The sequence below is a fragment of the Mobula hypostoma genome, chromosome 7 (genome assembly GCF_963921235.1).
Source record: "Mobula hypostoma chromosome 7, sMobHyp1.1, whole genome shotgun sequence".
Taxonomy (NCBI): domain Eukaryota; kingdom Metazoa; phylum Chordata; class Chondrichthyes; order Myliobatiformes; family Myliobatidae; genus Mobula; species Mobula hypostoma.
The window spans coordinates 179,062,904-179,085,558 of NC_086103.1; the positions used below are offsets into that span (position 1 = coordinate 179,062,904).

Consider the following 22,655-nt stretch of genomic DNA (forward strand, 5'->3'; position numbering starts at 1 on the left):
CAGTTGTTCCAGCTCCTTAATGAGCTGAAATTTCATTTAGCTTTCCTTCCCTCAGTTATGTTGTGGCGGATAAATTACGAGTTGAAATTTCTAATCTAGCCCCATCGGGTTTTTTGTTGGGAAAAGGGGAGATCCATAAGGCATAGGAGCAGAATTAGGCCATTTGACCCATTGAATTTCCACTGCCTTGCCATCTCGGCTGATTTATTGTCTCTCTCAGTCTCATTCTTTTGCTTTCTCCCTGTAACCTTTGATGCCCTTATTTAATCAAGAAAATATCAACCTGTACTTTAAATATATCCAGTGACTTGGCTTCCACAGCCTGTCTGTGGCAATGACTGCCACTGATTCACCACCCTCTGGCTAAATAAATTCCTCCTCATTTCTGTTCCAAAGGGACTTCTTTCTATTCTGAAGCTGTGCCCTGTCTTGGACTTCCCCCTCTATAGGAAACATCCTCTCCACTTCCACTCTATTTAGGCTTTCAGTATTCGATGGGTATCGATGAGATCCCCCTTTCCCGGGATCATTCTCATAAACCTCCTGTGGACCCTCTCTAGTGCCAGCAGATTCTTTCTTCAATAAGGGGCCCAAGACTGGCAAACCTCAAGTGTGGCTTGCTAATGCCCCATTCTTGCTTTTATATTCTTTACCTCTCAAAATGAATGCTAACATTGTATTTGCCTTCCTTACTAGTGACTTAACTTGCCAGTTAATCTTTAGAGATAATTAGGCTCCTTTATCCTACTCCCAGGCCCTACAACAGCCCAGTCCTCTCTTGCTGACCACCTTTCTTTTCTGACAATTGAGCATCTCCAACTAGAGGTGCTGTTGCAGTGCCCCGACTCAGCCATTAGGTGTCACTGGTAGGTAAAAAGCTGCTTTAACTACAGGCATAGTGACACACACAAAATGCTGGAGGAACTCTGCAGGCCAGGCAGCATCCATGGAAAAGAGTACCGTCAACATTTTGGGCCGAGACCCTTCAGGACTTTTAGAAATTTGTCCTATTGTCCCGCTGAAGGGTCTCGGCCTCAAACGTCAATTGTACTCTTTCCCATCGATGCTACCTGGCCTGTTGAGTTCCTCCAGTATTTTGTGTGTATTGCTTGGATTTCCAGCATCTGCAGATTTTCTTTTGCATGTATAGTCATGGTGTCCTGTGTATCACTGCAGACAGGCATTAGCAATACCAGGTGTCTCCCAAGGTTCTGTGCAGAAACGAGTGGGAACAAGACCAGCAATTAGTTTGCAAAAAGATTACAATGGTCTTCCCCAGGTCATTCGGAGATTCGGCATCTGGAATGCAAACAAGGTTGAAATTTAAAGTTTTGTCTTGGAAAACCTCCCCTTGTAGCACATACAAAATGCTGGAGGAATTCTACAGGTCAAGCAGCATCTATGGAAAGGAATAAAACAGCCGACACTTGGTGCTGAGACTGCTGTCTGACCTGCTGAGTTCCTCCAGCATTTTGTGTGTGTTACTCTGCGTAATCTCTTGTGATTTTATAGCATCTGCCCTCTAATCCAGGCAACAGCTTAATAAACCGCTATTGAACCCTTTCCAAAGCTTCCTCACCCTTCCTGTAATGGGGGCAACCAGAATTGAATGCCATTCTCCAGATGTGGCCTACCAAAGATTAATAAGGCTGTAACATCATGACTCTTAATGTCAGTACCGCAAGCTTCCTGATGATGTGGAAGAACCAACAGAAGATAGTCATGGAGCACGGCAGCACAGAATCTGTTAGTGTCATCTGTTGTATCTGGTGCTCCCAATGCAGCCACCCCTACATTGGTGAGACCCATCGTAAATTTGGAGACTGCTTTGTCAAGCACCAAATTCTGGAAAAGCAGAATTTCCCACTGGCCAACCATTTTAATTCCTACTGTCATTCCCATGCTAACATGTTGGTCCATGGCCTCCTCTTGTGGCACAAAGAGGCCACTGTCAGGGTGGAGGAGTGACACCTTGTATTCTGTCTGGGTAGCCTCCAGCCTGATGATATGAGCATTGATTTCTCCTTCTAGTGCATTTTATTTTCATAGTCATAGTCATACTTTATTGATCCTGGGGGAAATTGGTTTTCGTTACAGTTGCACCATAAATAATTAAATATTAATAGAACCATAAATAGTTAAATAGTAATATGTAAGTTATGCCAGGAAATAAATCCAGGACCAGCCTATTGGCTCAGGGTGTCTGACCCTCCAAGGGAGGAGTTGTAAAGTTTGATGGCCACAGGCAGGAATGACTTCCTATGACGCTCAGTGTTGCATCTCAGTGGAATGAGTCTCTGGCTGAATGTACTCCTGTGCCCAACCAGTCCATTATGTAGTGGATGGGAGACATTGTCCAAGATGGCATGCAACTTGGATAGCATCCTCTTTTCAGACACCACCATCAGAGAGTCCAGTTCCATCCCCACAACGTCACTGGTCTTACGAATGAGTTTGTTGATTCTGTTGGTGTCTGCTACCCTCAGCCTGCTGCCCCAGCACACAACAGCAAACATGATAGCACCGTCTCAGAAAAAGGGGCTTCCATTTCTTTACATCTCTTTACTCAGGGCATTTGGAATCTCAGTTCCAGAGCACTGTGTTTCAAATCTACAGGGTCCATTGTACACCTGCTGCGAGCTACAGCAAATGGTATTTATGGCTAAAACTGCAGTAATCTCTTTAATTTCCATAAAGACCATAGAACATCAAAGAACAGTACAGGCCCTGCAGCCCACAATGTTGTGCCAACCTTGTAACCTATTTCACGATTAATCTAACCCTTCCCTATAGAACATAAAAGACACAGAAGGCAGAATTAGGCCATTTGGCCTGTTGAATCATGCCTGATTTATTGGCCCTGTCAACCCCATTCTCTTGTCTTCCCCGTAACCTTTGATGCCCTTACTATTCAAGGAACTATCAATCTCTGCTTTAAATATATCCAAAGACTGGGCCCCCATGGCCATCTGTGGCATTCACCAGAACGACCAGATAGCACTGGGTGGCATCAAGCTAACATTGAGACTGAACTACTAGACCCATACACTGCAATATACAAGGAAGGCTGCATCATATTGTAAGACCATTAGCCATAGGAATTGAATTAAGTCCTTTGGCCCATTGCATCTGCTCCACCATTCCATCATGGCTGATTTATTCCAGACCAGAATAGAGGGCTATGTGGGAGGGAAGGGTTCTTAAAGTAGGTTAAAAGTTCGGAACAACATCTGGGCCGAAGGACCTGTACCGTTCGTTCAATTTTCAATTATAAGAGTTTTTTTTTTAGTGTTTCTCCCTTGTTGTTTGTTCCAGTGTTTACAAGCCCTGGAGTTCCTACACTCAAACCAGGTCATTCACAGGGACATCAAAAGTGACAATATCCTGCTGGGAATGGACGGATCCGTCAAGCTAAGTACGTATGTGATTCTGCTCTGCTGTCAACATCTGACCGAACAGAGGTTTGTGGCTCACTTTCTGTAGACCAGCATTTGACTGCAAAAAGAAATCTTGGAGGGTTCGACCACGTTAATCCTGAAGCTCTGAAGTCCAGACAGAGTCATTGTCATAGAAAAAGGGGTATGCTATTCTGTTCTGAAAGGAAAATCTCTTTACTCAGGGCATTGGGATTCTTTGGAACCTCAGTTCCAGAGCACTGTGGGCGGATTCCTCACGGTCCATTTGAATACCTTTTACAAGCTACAGCAGATGGTATTTATGGCTAAAGCTGCTGTTATCTCTCATTATTTCCATAAAGACCGTAGAACATTATAGCACAGTACAAGCCCTTCAGCCCATAACATTGTACCAACTTTTAACCAATTCCATGATCACTCTAACCCTTCCCTGTAGAACTTAAAGGCATAGAAGTAGGATTAGGCCATTCAGATCTGCTCTGCTATTCTATCAAAGCAGGATTCCATCCAGTGAAAATGGCAGTCAGGCAGCATCAAGATAACATTCAGGTTCATCTACCTACACCATCATCATCATCATCATCATCATCAGGTGCCATGCCCAGATTGAGCTTTGACTGCCATGGCCCACACACTCCTGTTTCGGGTCAAGTGGATCAATTCATTGGTATTCATTTCCAGTTCTCTGGCTGCTGTCTCCGTTATCATTTGTCTTTGCCTTCCTTTTGCTTTCTTCCCTTCAATCTTTCCCGTAATTACCATGCATTCTAACTCCTCTTTCCTAATCACATGTCCAATGAAGTTACGTTGCCTTTTCACGATCTCATACATGATTTCTCTTTTTGTGTTTGCTCTGTTCATAACAGCCTCGTTAGATATTTGTTTCATTCATGATATCCTTTGCATCCTCCTCAAAAACCAAATCTCTGCTGCTACAATTTGTTTCCTCATGTTACTAGATATTGTCCAACATTCTGATCCATATAACATAACTGGATAAATGTAACATTTCAGTACTCTGAGGCGTGTTGTCATGCCTAGTTTAGTATTGGTCAGTATACTCTTCATTCTCGTAAAGGTGTCCTTTGCCATCCCTATTCTTCTTTTGATGTCCATGTCGCACCTGCCATCTGATGTCACCCAGCTTCCTAAGTAGCAAAAGTTCTCTACTTGTTTTATGTCTTCCCCATTTATTTTCAGCCTGCAGATAGGATTCTCCTTCTTTTTGGATATCACCATACATTGTCTTTTTGCAATTGATAGACCCATTTTTGCATTTTCTTCAACAATTATATCAATTAAGTTTTGTAGTTCTAACTCCATACTTACAATTAACAGTGTCATCCGCATATCTGAAAATATTGATGTTTTCACCGCCAACTTTGATTCCCAAGAAGTCTCTTATTTTTTGTGATATTGTTTCACTGTACACATTAAACAAATCAGGGGAGAAAACACACCCTTGTCTAACGCCTCTCTTGATTTTCGTAAACTGACTCACTTCTCTATCTATTATTACAGCGGCAGTTTGTTCCCAGTACAGATTTCTGATTAGGTGGAGGTCTTTCGCATCTAGATCTAGAGTTTTCTGTAATATTTCAAATAACTTATTGTGCTTCACTTTATCAAATGCTTTTGTGTAGTCGATAAAACAAACAAACAAATCTTTTTGCACTTGAATAGTTTGTTCTGATAGTATCCTTAACATCAATATCGCGTTTCTTGTACCTTTGTCTTTCACAAAACCACATTGTTCTTTAGCTATTTCAGCTTGTATCTTACTTTTAGCTCTTGTCATCAAAATTCTTATAAGTATCTTAGTGATATGACTCATTAAACTTATGGTCCTATGTAATTCACATTCTATTGCTCCAGATTTCTTCGGAAGAGTGATAAATACTTTCCATCTTTTCTGGTATTATTCCAGTCTCATAAATGTCATTGATTAAATCAGCAAGTTTTCCAATTCCATAATCTTCAAGGGTGAATATTACGCCATACACTGCAAATTACAAGGAATGCTGCATCATCTCATAAGACCTCAAAGCAGAGGAGGAGAATTAGGCCATTTGACCTCTACCTTGCCGAGGCACAGCGACAACTCGCGGATACCTCCTCTTATTTACCCCTCGATCGTGACCCCACTAAGGAGCACCAGGCCATTGTCTCCCACACTATCAACGACTTTATCCGCTCAGGGGATCTCCCATCCACTGCTACCAACCTTATAGTTCCCACACCCCGCACTTCCCGTTTCTACCTCCTACCCAAGATCCACAAACCTGCCTGTCCTGGCCGACCTATTGTCTCAGCTTGCTCCTGCCCCACCGAACTCGTTTCTGCATACCTCGACACTGTTTTATCACCCCTTGTTCAATCCCTTCCGACCTATGTTCGTGACACTTCTCACGCTCTTAAACTTTTCGATGATTTTAAGTTCCCTGGCCCCCACCGCTTTATTTTCACCATGGATGTCCAGTCCTTATATACTTCCATCCCCCATCAGGAAGGTCTCAAAGCTCTACGCTTCTTTTTGGATTCCAGACCTAATCAGTTCCCCTCTACCACCACTCTGCTCCGTCTAGCGGAATTAGTCCTTACTCTTAATAATTTCTCCTTTTGCTCCTCCCATTTCCTCCAAACTAAAGGTGTAGCTATGGGCACCCATATGGGTCCTAGCTATGCCTGCCTTTTTGTTGGGTTTGTGGAACAATCTATGTTCCGTGCCTATTCTGGTATCTGTCCCCCACTTTTCCTTCGCTATATCGACGACTGCATTGGCGCTGCTTCCTGCACGCATGCAGAACTCGTTGACTTTATTAACTTTGCCTCCAACTTTCACCCTGCCCTCAAGTTTACCTGGTCCATTTCCGACACCTCCCTCCCCTTTCTAGATCTTTCTGTCTCTGTCTCTGGAGACAGCTTGTCCACTGATGTCTACTATAAGCCTACTGACTCTCACAGCTATCTGGACTATTCCTCTTCTCACCCTGTCTCTTGCAAAAACGCCATCCCCTTCTCGCAATTCCTCCGTCTCCGCCGCATCTGCTCTCAGGATGAGGCTTTTCATTCTAGGACGAGGGAGATGTCTTCATTTTTTAAAGAAAGGGGCTTCCCTTCCTCCACTATCAACTCTGCTCTTAAACGCATCTCCCCCATTTCACGTACATCTGCTCTCACTCCATCCTCCCACCACCCCACTAGGAATAGGGTTCCCCTGGTCCTCACCTACCACCCCACCAGCCTCCGGGTCCAACATATTATTCTCCGTAACTTCCGCCACCTCCAACGGGATCCCACCACTAAGCACATCTTTCCCTCCCCCCTCTCTCTGCATTCCGCAGGGATCGCTCCCTACACAACTCCCTTGTCCATTCGTCCCCCCCATCCCTCCCCACTGATCTCCCTCCTGGCACTTATCCGTGTAAGCGGAACAAGTGCTACACATGTCCTTACACTTCCTCCCTTACCACCATTCAGGGCCCCAAACAGTCCTTCCAGGTGAGGCATCACTTCACCTGTGAGTCGACTGGGGTGATATACTGCGGCCGGTGCTCCCGATGTGGCCTTTTATATATTGGTGAGACCCGACGCAGACTGGGAGACCGCTTTGCTGAACATCTACGCTCTGTCCGCCAGAGAAAGCAGGATCTCCCAGTGGCCACACATTTTAATTCCACATCCCATTCCCATTCTGACATGTCTATCCACGGCCTCCTCTACTGTAAAGATGAAGCCACACTCAGGTTGGAGGAACAACACCTTATATTCCGTCTGGGTAGCCTCCAACCTGATGGCATGAACATTGACTTCTCTAACTTCCGCTAGGCCCCACCTCCCCCTCGTACCCCATCTGTTACTCATTTTTATGCACACATTCTTTCTCTCACTCTCCTTTTTCTCCCTCTGTCCCTCTGAATATACCTCTTGCCCATCCTCTGGGACACCCCCCCCCCCCGTCTTTCTTCCCGGACCTCCTGTCCCATGATCCTCTCATATCCCCTTTTGCCTGTCACCTGTCCAGCTCTCGGCTCTATCCCTCCCCCTCCTGTCTTCTCCTATCATTTTGCATCTCCCCCTCCCCCTCCAGCTTTCAAATCCCTTACTCACTCTTCCTTCAGTTAGTCCTGACGAAGGATCTTGGCCTGAAACGTCGACTGCACCTCCTCCTATAGATGCTGCTTGGCCTGCTGCGTTCACCAGCAACTTTGATGTGTGTTGCTTGAATCTCCAGCATCTGAAGAATTCCTGTTGTTTGCCATTTGACCTATTGCATCTGCTCCAACATTCCTCATGGGTGGTTTATTATCCTTCTCTACCCCATTCTCCTGCCTTCTCCCCATAACCTTTGCTGCCCTTAACTAATCAAGAACCTATCTTCTCCCGCTTTGAAAATAGCGAATGACTTTGCCTTCACAGCCATCTGTGGCAATGAATTCCAGAGAATCGCCAGGCTCGGGCTACAGAAATTTCTCCTCCTCTCTGTTCCAAGGGGACGTATTTCTTTTCTGAGGTTGTGCCCTCTGGTCCCAGGTTCTCCCATTATTGGACACATCCTTTCCATGCCCACTCTATCTTGTCCTTTCGCTATTCAGTAGATTTCAATGACATTTCCCCCTCTTTCTTCTAAACTCTAGCGAGTACAGACTTGCAGCCATCAAATGCTTCTCATATGTCCACCCTTTCATTCTTGGGATTGGTCTCGTGAACCCACTCCAATGCTAAGAAGACTGCAACAACAGGATAGAAGCTGACCTTCAGCTTGGTAGTACATGCATGGTTTCTATCTTCTCGCCTCACCCATCGGGTAAAAGACAGAATGTCTGTTGTGAAAGAGGATTATGTTAGCTGCTTTACGGAGTTAGCAAATAGGACAGACAATCCAAAGTTGAAAGTAAATTGATAACCATATACACCCATGCTATTCATTTTCTTGCGGGCATACTCAATAAATCCAGTAACCATAATAGAATCAATGAAACACCGCACCCAACAGACAACAAACTGTGCAAATACAAAAAGAAAGTAATAATAATAAACAAATAAGCAATAAATATTGAGAACTTGAGATGAAGAGTCCTTGAAAGTAAGTCCCTAGATTGTGGGAACATTTTTCAGTGATGGGGAAGTGAAGTTATCCCCTTTCATTCAAGACCCAGATGGTTGAGGGGTAGTAATTGTTCCTCAGCTTGGTGGTGTGAGTCCTGAGGCTGCTGTACCACCTTCCTAATAACAGCCGAAGAGAGCATGACCTGGGTGGTGGGGAGGGCTTTACCTGTGGTGGGCCATGAAAGAGAATGGTTTTGGTGACCTGTTGAAGCATGCCCACAACTCTGCAGCTTCTCGTAGTCTCAGGCATAGCAGTTGCCATTCCAAGCCATTATGCATCTGGATAGGAGGCATTCTGTAGTGCTCCAATAAAGAGTGGTGAGGATGAAAGATGACATAGTGGGAGAAGGGATGGGATTGCAGAGTGTGGGAGGGAAAAAAAGCTGCTGGAAAATGAGTGCCAAAATGATAAGAGGCATAGATTGAGTAGATATCCAGCAACTTTTCCCAGGGCAGAAGGGGACATAACTTTATGGTGATTGGAGGATGGTATGAGGGGGGATATCAGAGGTAAGTTTTTGACCTAGAGAGTGATGGGTGTGTGGAACTCATTGAGGGGTGGTGTTGGTGGCAGATACATTAGGGCCAATTAAGATACTTTTAGATAGGCTTATGGATGATAGAAAAATGGAGATCTACGTAGGAGGAAAAGTTAGATTGATCTTGGAGACCTGAGGAGAGATAAGGTACCGGTGACCCCTGTTTCCATCCAGGGGGTCAGTGTGGACATGGTGGAGGATTACAAATACCTGGGGATATGAATTGACAATAAACTGGACTGGTCAAAGAACACTGAGGCTGTCTACAAGAAGGGTCAGAGTTGTCTCTATTTCCTGAGGAGACTGAGATCCTTCAACATCTGCCGGACGATGCTGAGGATGTTCTACGAGCCTGTAGTGGCCAGTGCTATCATGTTTACTGTTGTGTGCTGGGGCAGCAGGCTGAGGGTAGCAGACACCAACAGAATCAACAAACTCATTTGTAAGGCCAGTGATGTTGTGGGGATGGAACTGGACTCTCTGACGGTGGTGTCTGAAAAGAGGATGCTGTCCAAGTTGCATGCCATCTTGGTCAATGACTCCCATCCACTACATAATGTACTGGGTGGGCACAGGAGTACATTCAGCCAGAGACTCATTCCACCGAGATGCAACACAGAGCGTCATAGGAAGTCATTCCTGCCTGTGGCCATCAAACTTTACAACTCCTCCCTTGGAGGGTCAGACACCCTGAGCCAATAGGCTGGTCCTGGACTTATTTCCTGGCATAATTTACATAATTACTGTTTAACTATTTATGGTTTTATTATTTATGGTGCAACTGTAACGAAAACCAATTCCCCCAGGATCAATAAATGGCTATGAGTAAGTTAAAAGGATGATACAACATCATGGGCTGAAGGGCCTGTACTTGCTATGTTCTGCGGTTGCTTGGAGAGTGAGTCCTGAAGGAAAATCGTTGCTGGGGGCTGAATGAAAGACCAGCTTTAACCGGTGATGAACTTGACAACATTGTGGGCCGAAGGGCCTGTACTGTGCTGTAATGTTCTATAGGATGTTTCTATGAAACAGGGTTGATGAGATTGTTCTGAGAGCTGTGATATTCATCCAGCTGAATGACCTGCCTGTGTCACAAGAAGTATGAGAATTTGGAACACGAATGGTGCTGTGGTCTCCAAATATAATCTCATGTCTGGTTGGGAGCAATGGAGGGACCGTGTTCAGCTTCTAAAAACAAAACACTTCATAAATATAGCGAGTGATCTATTGAGTGTCAGTGACGAGCTATAAATTTTCACCTATTTTAAGGGGTGGCAGCCCTCATTTTATTTTCTGTTTTATTTTTAGTTCACCAAGCTCAGGCCTGCCTTAATATTGCATAGCAGGATAGAAGCACAATCAGGATGTTATCACTGACGTACAGTGCCTATAAAAAGTATTCACTTGTACCCATCTCCTGACTTCTGCTTTCAATAACCTTTTTGCGGAGTTGCTTGGAGTGTTCTTTTGTCTTCGTGGTGTAGTTTTCACTGGGATACTGACTCACCTGCAATTGTGTTAAAGTCGATTCTGAATAAAACTTGGGAGAGCAACTTCCTATAGTTACTTCAGTTTATTGCGCACCCTCCTGCAGGAGTTTGAGACCCAGTTGTCAGAGGGAAGGCGCGTAAGTACTGCCACCATCCAATAAGTGGGCCCACTCTCTCCAGTTACAGCCGTATGTTTATACATAGTAGCCCCATACATTACTGTTGCAAGATGTCATTTGAACTGGTACGCCCACCAAGTCTGTTGGTGTGAAACTTAGTTACAGATCAGAGAGTCTGCCAGATCCAGGCTTAATTACAGATGGATGTGCTGTCCAGTCCTTATCAGTTATTCCCTTTGCTAGGCCCTGACTTAATTACAGATGGATGTTCCTTCCTGTCCTTATCGGTGAGCCCTCCCTCCCCTGCTCAAATGAGGGTACAATGTTATCAAACTCTCAGTGTGTCTCTGCAAGCTGGGGAGAACTGGTAATGAGCATGTCTTAGCTGGCTGCTGAAGGCAGAGTTTACTTCAGTTCAAAAAATTCCTATTCAGTCCCAATTATTCTTTTATCAGAAGTTACATTGGTTCAAATTATTTTTTTATATCTCCAATTCCTCAATTGGACCTTACAGATACAGGAGTATTTTTACCACAATCAATTGAAACACCTTGATGGCACACAGGTGATCTCCATTTAACTAATTGTGACTTCTAAAACGAATTGGCTGCACCAGTTTTGGTGTGTCATGTTAAAGGGGATGAATACTTACGCAATCAATTATTTTGTGTTTTATATTTGTAATTAATTTAGATCACTTTGTAGCGATCTGTTTTCACTTTGACACAAGAGTCTTTTTCTGTTGATTAGTGTCAAAAAGCCAAATTAAATCCACTGTGATTTAATGTTGTAAAACAATAAAACATGAAAACTTTCGAGGAGGGTGGAGTGAGTGAATACTTTTTATAGGCATTGCATGTTGTAAAATTTATTATTTTGTGGCAGTAGAAACGTGCAATACATAAATGCTATAAATTATAATAAATGTAAATTAAAAATTTTAATTAAATGTTTTGTGCAAAAAGAGAGCAAAAATGCTGAGGTAGTTTTCATGAGTTGGTTTAGAAATCTGATGGTGAATTGATACAAACTGTCCCTAAAATGTTGAGTGTGCGTCTTCAAGCTCCTGTACTTCCTCCCTGATGGTAGAGGTAAGGGAGGAGGTACATCCTTGGTGATAAGGGTCCTTAATGATGGATACCACCTTTTTGAGGCATTCACTTTTGAAGATGTCCTCGATGCTGGTGAGGCTGATGTCCATGATGGAGAAGAGCAAACGATGCAGATGATCCCGTTTTCCTGCCCATTCACCAACGTTAACAGGGCTACATTTCCTGGGGGATAGACTTATAGAGAGAAAGATGTCAATAGAGTACACAGACAAAATTAAAAGGAGACACAAGAGATGGCAGACATTGGAATCTGGAACAACAATCAATCAGCTGGAGGACCTCGGCGTATCGAGTAGCATCTGCAGGTCAATGTGGGGCAGCACAGCAGTGTAACGGCTAGCGTAGTCGCTTTACAATGCCACCAATTGGGGTTCTGTTTGACTGAGGTGTGACTCCACTCTCATCACTGTGGTTGACTGTTAACTGCTTGGGAAATACATGTTGGGAATTGTTTGATTCTCGATACAGTTTGTAAGGTAAAATGATACCTTCATTAAGTCGAAGAGCCTGCAACAACTATTTTGTTATTCATACAAACACACAGACTCTTGATGATTTGCATGTCAATGCGATTTTCTTTTTATTTGCATACAGCATGCTCTAGATTTTAATTTCTTTATCACATTAAAACATTCAGTGAAATGCATCATTTGCAATATATTTTAATCTTGAATCTTATATGCACTGTTTGATTTTTAAATTTCCTCATCATGTGCTATGTAAGGACAGGAAAGTTCCTGGGCATTGAGAACTATTAAGCCTTTATAGCAGGAGTTTTTAACTTTTTTTAATGTCATGGATGACTTTGGCAGTCCAGTGAAGCTTATGGGTACCTTCTCAGAAAAATATATTTAAATATATAAAGTAAAATACATAGGATGACAAAAGAAATTATACTGAAATAGTTATCAAAATATTAAAATAACGAATTTGTGATATAGTAATATATGCTTTATTAACACATTAAATAGCAAGATTATACATTTAAAATATAGGCGTTAAAATTAAATTTTATTTGTTAAAGATGTATCAGTGTGAATGCTTGAATAAGAACATTAAGCTGTAGTGTGGTCTTTGACAAACTAACACTCATGTCCCAATCTATTATGATTTTTGTGTTTTGTTTTAATGGTTACAAGTGTAGACCATCCTGATTCGCAAAGATTTGTTGTTCCAAATGATCAAGGAGTTCATTTTTGGCTAGAATAGTCACCTCCAAAACCATTTTCCCCCGAGCCTCTGCCTAATGTAAATCAATGTAATAACATCTGTTGGAAACCCTCAGAAGGTGAGACAACTTTTGCAGAAATAGAAACAGTTAAATGTTTCTGGTCAGAGATATTTCATCAGATTCCTGAAAGAGAAATAGAAAGCACAGCAAATTATAAACATGAGATTCTGTAGATACTGGAAATCCAGAGCAACACGCACAAAACGTTGGAGGAACTCAGCAGGTCAGGCAGCATCTATGGAGAGGAATAACTAGTTGATATTTTGGGTTGAGACATCTTCCAGCATTTTGTGTTAATAAGGATTGGTTTAAGCTGCAGATGTGGGCAATATAAAATTCTCATCTCTCTCAGCACTGATGCTGGGCCTCATCCCAGAGGATGATTTGCACCCCTTGACTCCACTGAGCCCCTTCCTACGTTCTGTTTTTAGTCTAGTCTCCAGTATTTACAGTCTGTCATCTAAGATTGACATTTTAATCCCTTTCTCAGTTCTAACAAAGAGTCTCTCACCCGTGCGTTTCCAGAATTTTTGTTGCGAGTTCAGATTTCCATCATCTGCGTGGGATTTTGTTTATTCTTCATGAGGAAATGATGTGCACGGAAACATCTGATGCTCAGAGGCCTCAATATGAAACCCATTGCTTAATTGACAAACATTGATGTCAGCAGAGGTATAAAACAGGGTTGGGTCAGTTCCTATCTATAATATATAAAAATGCCATCTGTAAATTTGCCGATGACACATCTATTGCTGGCAGAATTTCCAGTAGTGATCAGGAGATAGACCAGCTGTTTGAGTGGTGGTGCAACAACAACCTTACACAACAACGTCTGTAAGACCGAGGAATTGACTGTAGACTTCAGGGAGGGAAACTCAAGGTCACATGCATCAGTCCTCATTGAGGGATCAGTGGTGGAAATGGTGAGCATAAGCAGTTTCAAGTTCTTGGGTGTTAGCTTCTAGATAGATAGATAGATATACTTTATTGATCCCGAGGGAAATTAGGTTACGTTACAGTTGCACCAACCAAGAACAGAGTACAAACATAGCAATACAAAAACCACAAACAATCAAATAATAATATGTAAACCATGCCATTCTCTGATTTATCCTGGGTCTAACATATTCATACAATTACAAGGAGGGCACAGCAATGGCTGTATTCCATTAAGAGTTTGAGGAGATTTGGTATGACACCAAAGACTCTTGCAAATTTCTACACTTAAATTTCGGGGGAGCATTCTAACTGGCTGCTTCACTGTCTGGTATGGAGGGATCACTGCACATGATTGGACAAAGCTGCAGAGGGTTGCAAACTCGAACCAGTTCCATCATGGGCACTAGCCCCCCCCCCCACCAGAAATGATGACGTCTTCCAAAGGCGATGCCTCCAAAAAGCAGCATCCATCATTAAGGGCCCCCATAAAGCAAACATGCTCTCTTCTCATTGCTACATTGTGAGGAGTGACAGAAGCTTGAAGACAGACACTGAACATTTTAGGAACAGCTCTTCCCCTCTGCCATTAGATTTCTGAATAGACAATGAACCAACCCATAAACAGTACCTCACTTTGTTTTTCATGTGGCTCTTTTTGCATTTTAATTAGTCACATGGGTGTAATTGGGCAGCGCAGGCTCATTGGGCCAAAAGGGCCTCTTACCGTGCTGTATCTTTAAATAAAGAAAAATAAAAGGTAAATGAACTAATCAAACTCTGAGACAATTTCATGGTACCGGCAATATTATTAGCTTGTACATGGTTTATTCCATGAGTTTCACATAATCAAGGTATTTCATGCACACTGGTGTGTAAGCTAATCTGAATCTGACAAACCATGCTAGACCAATCTGTTCCTTTTCTCCTCAGCTGACTTTGGCTTCTGCGCTCAGATTACGCCCGAGCAGAGCAAACGAAGCACAATGGTGGGCACTCCCTACTGGATGGCGCCTGAAGTGGTTACCAGAAAAGCATATGGCCCCAAGGTCGACATTTGGTCGCTGGGAATCATGGCGATTGAAATGATTGAGGGAGAACCTCCATACCTGAATGAGAACCCTCTGCGGGTAAGCTTTGATCTGCTCTCCTGATTTTATTGATAGAGGTGTTGGCGGAACCCAACCTTGGCATGCCTGGGTGTTGAGGCCCCGAAGTAAATTTGTTATCAAAGTACATATATGTCACCATATGCTACGCTACCTTCAGATTTGTTTTCTTTCAAGCATTCACAGTAAAACAAAGAAATACGATAGAATCAGTGAAAAGGACACATAAATATAAACCGACAGCCAATGTGCAAAAGAGGACAATGTGTGCAGATACAAAAAAAGATAAAAATTCAAGATTGTTTAATGTCATTTCCTGTACACAAGTGTGAATAATTGTTACTCCAGATCCGATGTAGCACAAAAATAAACACAATGTGATAAAGAACACCATAGATAGAAATACATAAGAATGCTTATATACATGGGTTGAATGTGTGTTCATAAAATGACACTAGGCACAGGAGTGTCTACGTAGGGAACTGACAGGAAATGGTAATGTGGTGGTGGGGGGTGTGGAGGGGTTGATTGGCTGTATTGCATGGGGAAAGTAACTTTTTGAATCTCACCATCCTGGATGGATGCTCATTGATGGGAGTGGGACAAACATTCCTCAGCAGGGTAGCAAATAAGTAATATTAAGAACACAAGTTGTAGAGTCCTTGAAAGTGTTTCTATAGGTTGTGGAGTCAGTTCAGTGTTGAGATGAGTGAAGTTCTCCACGCTGGTTCAGGAGCCTGATGGTTCTAGGGTAATAACTGTTCCTGAACCTGGTGGGGTGGGACCCAAGGCTTCTGGACCTCCTTTCCGACGACAGCAGTGAGAAGAGAGCACGGCTGATGGATGCTGCTCTCTTGTGGCATCGCTCTTATAGATGTGTTCAGTGGTGGGGAAGGATTTTCCTGTGATGGACTGGGTTGTATCTACCACTTTGTGATAGAGGTATTGCTGAACTCAACCTTGCCGTGCCATGGTGACGAGGCTTAATTGTACTGATGTTCTGGTGACACCTTCGTCCGATGTTAAACCTATCCTAATGCTGCCTTGGGAGGTTTCCTGAGCCCAGCTCACTGCTGCTGTTGTACCACTGTGTGATAGGTAATCACAATAATAGACTTGATATGTCTCCAACAAGCCTTAACAATTGTATCCCATCCCTGCCAGAACCCTCTAATACTCATCCCTGACATCTTTGAGATCGGTAGGGATCTACTTTCTTTCCCAGAGATAATAGTTTTGCCTCCCGAGTCAATGTATTAAAGACTGGAGCTCCGCTACAAATCTGGGATAATGATAGAGACATGCAGTACTACAGAACAGGAACAGGCCTTTTGACTCCCCGTTGGCAAGCTAGAGTGAGCTCGGACTTCTTCTTTTTGAACGAAGGAGGATGAGAGAGGACTTGATCGAGGTGTACAGGATGATAAGAGGCATAGATCGAGTGGATAGTCAGAGACTTATTCCCAGGGCAGAAGTGCTAATATGAGGGGGCATAATTTTAATGTGATTAGAGGAAAGTATGGGGGAATGTCAGAGGTAAGTTTTTTCTTTACAGAGTTAGGTAGATGGAACATTGCTGCCAAGGATGGTGGTAGAAGCTGATGCATTAGGGAGATTCAAGAAACTTAGATAGGCACATGGATGATGGAAAAATGGAGGGCTATTTTGGGAGGAAAAGATTAGATTGCTCTTGTAGAACATTAAAAGGTCGGCAAAACATCATGGGCCAAAGGGCCTATATTCTTCTGTACTCTTCTAGGTTCTATATAAGAATAGCATGCCTTAAAAGCATTCAAAGACTTTGTTTCCACCATCCTTTGAGGAAGAGTTCTAAGGATTTGTGACCTTCTGTCTTAAGTGCATATTGGCTTTACAAATAGTGACAGCTGGTTATAGATTATTTCACAAGAGGAAATGTCTTCTCCATGTCCACCCCTCAGGATTTTGTACATGTTAATCATGTCACCTGTCATCCAGTGAGTGGATGCAAGTGAGTGGTCCAGTAGTTTCCTGGAAGACAACCCACTCGTTCGCAGTATTAGACTATTAAACCTCCTTTGAGCTGCCTCCAATGAGGAAACCAATGCTCCGTATAGTACTCGAGATCTTTTGCCAGAGGATGGTGAATCTGTGGAATTGTGGAATTCATTGCCACAGATGGCTGTGGAGGCTAAGTCATTCGGTATGTTTAAAGTAGAGGTTGATGGGTTCTTGATTAGTAAAGGCATCAAAGGTTACGGGGCGAAGGCAGGATAATGGGGTTGAGAGGGATAATAAATTAGCCATGATGCAACAGCAGAGCAGACTAAAGGGCTGAATGGCCTTATTCTGCTCCTTTGTCTTATGACTTAACATGTATGTACTTTGATAATAAATTTTACTTTGACTTTGAAAAAATTTGTGAAACAAAACAAACAGCAATTTCTCAGTTAAGATCTGAACAAAAACTTCCATGAACTCAACGTTTCTGCTCTTTTACTGGTGAGAATCTACTCAAATAACTGTATTTTTTGGAATCTTATTTTTTTTAGGCATTGTATTTAATAGCAACGAATGGCACTCCGGAATTGCAGAATCCTGAAAAGCTGTCGTCTATATTTAGGGATTTCCTTAATCGCTGCCTCGAGATGGATGTGGAGAAGAGAGGGTCTGCCAAGGAGCTGCTCCAGGTTAGATGAGTCAACATGTTTAATATAGGTGCCCAAAATTATTTAGAGTCACCTCTCAGAAACCATTCCTTCTCATTAAAAACCAGAGAGTAAAGGCACAATTATAGTATTGTGTGCTGGAGTTGGGATGTTATATTGAAGTTGTATAAGACATTGGTGAGGCCGAGTTTGGAGTATTGTGTGCAGTTCTGGTCACCTACCGACAGGAACGATTATCAATGAGATTGAAAGAGTGCAGAGGAAATTTACAAGGATGTTCCAAAAACGTGAAGACCTGATTTATAGGGAAAGGTTGAATAGGTTAGGACTTTAATCCCTGGAGAGTAGTAGAGTGAGGGGAGATTTGATAGAGGTACACAAAATTATGAGGGGTACAGATAGTTTGAATGCAAGCAGGCTTTTCCACTAAGTTTGGATGAGACTAGAGCTAGAGTTCATAGGTTAAAGTCATAGTCATACTTTATTGATCCCAGGGGAAATTGGTTTTCGTTACAGTTGCACCATAAATAATAAATAGTAATAAAACCATAAATAGTTAAATAGTAATATGTAAATTATGCCAGGAAATTATGAAATAAGTCCAGAATCAGCCTATTGGCTCAGGGTGTCTGACCCTCCAAGGGAGGAGTTGTAAAGTTTGATGGCCACAGGCAGGAATGACTTCCTATGACGCTCTGTGTTGCATCTTGGTGGAATGAGTCTCTGACTGAATGTACTCCTGTGCCCAACCAGTACATTATGTAGTGGATGGGAGACATTGTCCAAGATGGCACGCAACTTTGACAGCATCCTCTTTTCAGACACCACCGTCAGAGAGTCCAGTTCCATCCCCACACCATCACTGGCCTTACGAATGAGTTTGTTGATTCTGTTGGTGTCTGCTACCCTCAGCCTGCTGCCCCAGCACACAACAGCAAACATGATAGCTATTTAAGGGGAACTCCTTCACTCAGAGGGTGTTGATAGCGTGGAACGAGCTGCCAGCAGGAGTGGTGGATGCTGGGTTCCATTTCAACATTTAAGAGAAGTTTGGATAAGCACATGGACCGGAGCGGTATGGAGGGCTATGGTCCGGGTACAGGTCAATGGGACTAGGCAGTATAACAGTTCGACCTGGACTAGATGGGCTGAAGGGGATGCTTCTGCACTGTAGCACTGTGGCTCTATAATTTGACAAAAGAACCTTGAGAAAGATATGACTAATGAAACATTTATTTCTACAAAGAGTTCTGATTTAGTATGTACTGTGAGAAGGGACATTGGAAACAGATTCTATAGTGACTTTCAGAAGTTAATTATTTATACCCTTGAAGGAAATAATTGTGGGCCTTTGGGGAAGAAGAGCAAACTGGACTAATTGGCTGGAAATTTCAGAGAGTCTGGAATGATGCAATAGGGTGAATTGGAACATGGAGAGGACAGAGTCTTCAAAACAGAAAATGCTAAAATTTCTATCTATTTATAGAACGTAGAACAGTACAGAACAAGAACAGGGCCTTTAGGCCATGACAACTTGACAGAGGTGTATAAAATAATAAGGGGCATAGCCAGAGGTATGTTTTTTACACGGAGACCGGTGGGTGTGTGGAATGCCCTGTCAGGGATGGTGGTAGAGGCAGATACATTAATGAAACAAAAAATGGAGGGCTGTTTGAGTGGAGGCGGTTAGGTCAGTCTTGGATTATGTAAAAATGTCGGCACAACATCATGGACCAAAGGGCCTGTATTGTTCTATGATTGTGTCAACTATTATGCCAAGTTAAACTAAATTGCTTCTGCTTGCACATGATGCATAGTCCTCCATTCCTTTCATCTAAAAGCCTCTTAAGTGCCGCTACCATATCTACTTCTATCGCTGTCCCTAGCACCTACCACTTTTGTGTAAAAACAAAAATACAGGTCGACCTTCACTGTTCTGGCACCATTGGGACCCGAGGAGTACCGGATTAGTGAAAATGCCGAATTACAGAAGGATCACATTAAGCAATAGCTAACTGCCTCATCATACCTTTAAAATATCGTGTAAATCAGTACAAGTTAGATAATAATGAAACAGAAATATTAAATGAGTAGCAAGTGAAATTTTAATAAAGTTATATACTGTACAGACACAGATAAAATAAAGGATACTGGTAAATGTACAAGAATTAACTTACACAGAACAGTTGAGCACTCCCGCTTCTAAAGTGAGACGTTTAATATACCTTCAGGCAAAGTTACATGTCTGCAAGTGTGAGGTTGTCAGTATCATCAACATCTTCATCTTGAAAAATGAGTGAAGCATCAGGAACTGGTGCTGAAACTGGCACAACAGCTTCTTCACAAACTGTTGATGTTGGTGGCAGCACATCTGGCTGAGCAGAAGTTGATGGCACTGGATTTTGAAGTGTTAGCTCCCCTGTTGCACTTTTTCTAGCAATTTTTCTTGAACATATCTTCCAAGGTAAGCTGTTTCATATATTTTTGTCTGTCTGATTAGCTTATCCTGCAGCATATAAACACTCTTTATTTCTTGCTCAGTTATAAAACATTGTTGCTCTAATCCTCTCAGCAATTCACCAGTCAACTTAATTAGCCTGTCAATAGAAAGTCTCACATTAAAAACTTGTTATCAGCACTTTATCTAGTTCCGAACTTCTTCCGTCTTTCATTGTTTTTCTTACGCACATCTGTTTCTTTGAGCTACTATCAGCAAAAAAATGTAGCAGTTTTTCTTTGTTTCTTTATATCGTACGCTGTGGAAGAGCCAATGTTGTAACACTCGCACAAGCTGTTCAGCAATACACCACTGTCCGGTTTTTTCAAGAGTTCAACCTTATCTTTAATGGATAATGTGTGGTGTTTTCGCTTCACAGCACGAGGTGCATTTCCTTTACTCACTGGGCCCATAGTTGGGGCTAAAAAAGAGCTAATGATATTAATAAATGCAGGAAAACAAGCAGGAATCGCCTGTCTATGCGTACAAGAGCGCGCCAACACGTGAACAGATCTAGCGCAACCAAAACAATGTACAGTAGATTGGTACGGTGGCCCGTGAAATTTGAAATTACAGTTGCACGGAAAATTTAAAATCAGTGCTAGATTATCGAAGGAACCGGATTACAGGTAGTCGGATTAGTGGAGGTCGACCTGTTCTTGCCCCACACATCTCCATTAAACTTCCTCTTCTCATCTTAAATGAGAATTTCTACCCTGGAATAAAGATCCTGACTGTATCTATGGCTGTCATAACTTCCAGTCATGCTCTCTTCTCGCTGGCGCCGTCAAGAAGGTGACACAGGAACATTCGGTCCCATACTACCAGGTTCAATTTAGTATCAGAGAATGTATATAATATACAACCTGAAATTCTTACTCTTTACGGACATTCATGAATAAGGGAAAAAGCCCCAAAGATTGAATGACAGAAAACATTGGAACCCCAAAGCCAATGTTTTTCTGTCATTCATTCTTTAGGGTTATTAAATGGAGCCATTGAACCTGGTGGTGTGGGACACAAGGCTCCTGCACCATCTTCTCGATCACCGAAGTGAGAAGAGAGCATGGCCTCAGGAACAATTATTACCCTACAACCATCAGGCTCCTTGAATCAAAGGGATAACTTCATACACCTGAACTCTGAACTGATTCCACAATGTATGGAGACATTTTGAAGGGCTCCACAATTCATTTTCCGAGCTTGCTTGCTCACTCTTTATTTATTTGTTTGTTTGTTTATTTATTTATTTACTGTTGTATTTGCACCGTTCGTCTTTTGCACTGGGTTGTTTGTCAGTCTTTGTAGTTTTTCATTGTATTGTACTTCATTCTTCTACAAGGAAATGAATATGAAGGTAGTATAAGGTGGCATATACAGTACATTTTGATAAATTTACCATGAGCTTTATAATCTTCTATCAGGTCTCCCCTTGACCTCTGACATGGCAGAGAAAGCAAATTTGTTTTCCTCATTCTATTTCATTTTCTCTAACCCAGCCATTATTCTGATAAATCTCTTCTGTGCCCTCTCCAGAACTTCCACAAACTTCCTGTAATGGGACAGCCAGAATTGCACATTATACTCAAGTGTCATCTAACCAAAGGTTATATACAGTACAGCTGCATATTTGGAAGTGGTTTTCCAATATTGTTTTCTCAAAGCATGCAAGTTGAAATTAGTCCATTCGGAACCTTTATAATAACTCTTCCATTGATTCTTGTTGTGTTAATATTGTTTAAGTTGGCAGTATTCTTGACTATTAAGCAGGTGGTTTGGAAACAGGCCAACTTTAGAGAACTTGCAATTGATCCTGTCCGACACTCCCAGTGCAACGTTCGGGAGGGGTTGTGTTGCTAGAGAAGTAATGCACAACAACAAGACATTAAAACAAGTCCACATTTGCATGTTCCTAAATAAAGGATGTGATGGGACTATTCAAAGAAAAACAGTTCGCCCCACTGTTCTGGCCAGTACTTGTACTTAAGAAAGAAAATATTTACAAATTATCTGCCCTTTCACTTGCAGTTCACGAGATCTATTCCTGTGACAGTTCGTCCCTTTATAAATTATACTTTGGCAATCAGGCCATTGTTGGCAAGGCCAGCATTAGCTGCCCATCCATTAATGTCCTGGAGAAAGTGGCTGAATCACTGAAAGTTCTTCTGGAGGAGATGGGGTGACCAGTCTTGAAACAGCATATGAACTTCTGGAGAAGGAGGTGGTGATCCATATTCTTGAATTACTGCAAGTCCTTCTGGAGAAGGTGGTGATGATGCATCTTATTGCAACACTGTGGGTCCTTCCAGAGAAGGTGATGGTGATTTGTCATCTTGGATCACAACATCTTCTGGTGAAGGTTTTAGTGGCCCATCTGCTTGCATCATTGCTTATCCATCTGGTGAAGATGCTCACTATGTAGTTGGACAGACATTTGCAAGATTTGGAC

General features: G+C 42.4%; 1 protein-coding gene across 3 annotated transcripts in view; it reads left to right on the forward strand.

The window, feature by feature from the left end:
* The window catches only part of pak1 (p21 protein (Cdc42/Rac)-activated kinase 1), a 318,106-nt gene that overhangs the window by 293,144 nt on the left and 2,307 nt on the right, over positions 1-22,655 (forward strand). For 2 of the 3 annotated variants that reach the window (XM_063054636.1, XM_063054635.1), the window contains exons 12-14: positions 3,316-3,415; positions 14,886-15,082; positions 17,593-17,730. In XM_063054636.1, the coding sequence (XP_062910706.1) occupies positions 3,316-3,415; positions 14,886-15,082; positions 17,593-17,730 (435 nt within the window). Of the gene's footprint in view, positions 1-3,315; positions 3,416-14,885; positions 15,083-17,592; positions 17,740-22,655 lie in introns of those variants that run through there. The other variant, XM_063054637.1, reaches the window with a different exon arrangement.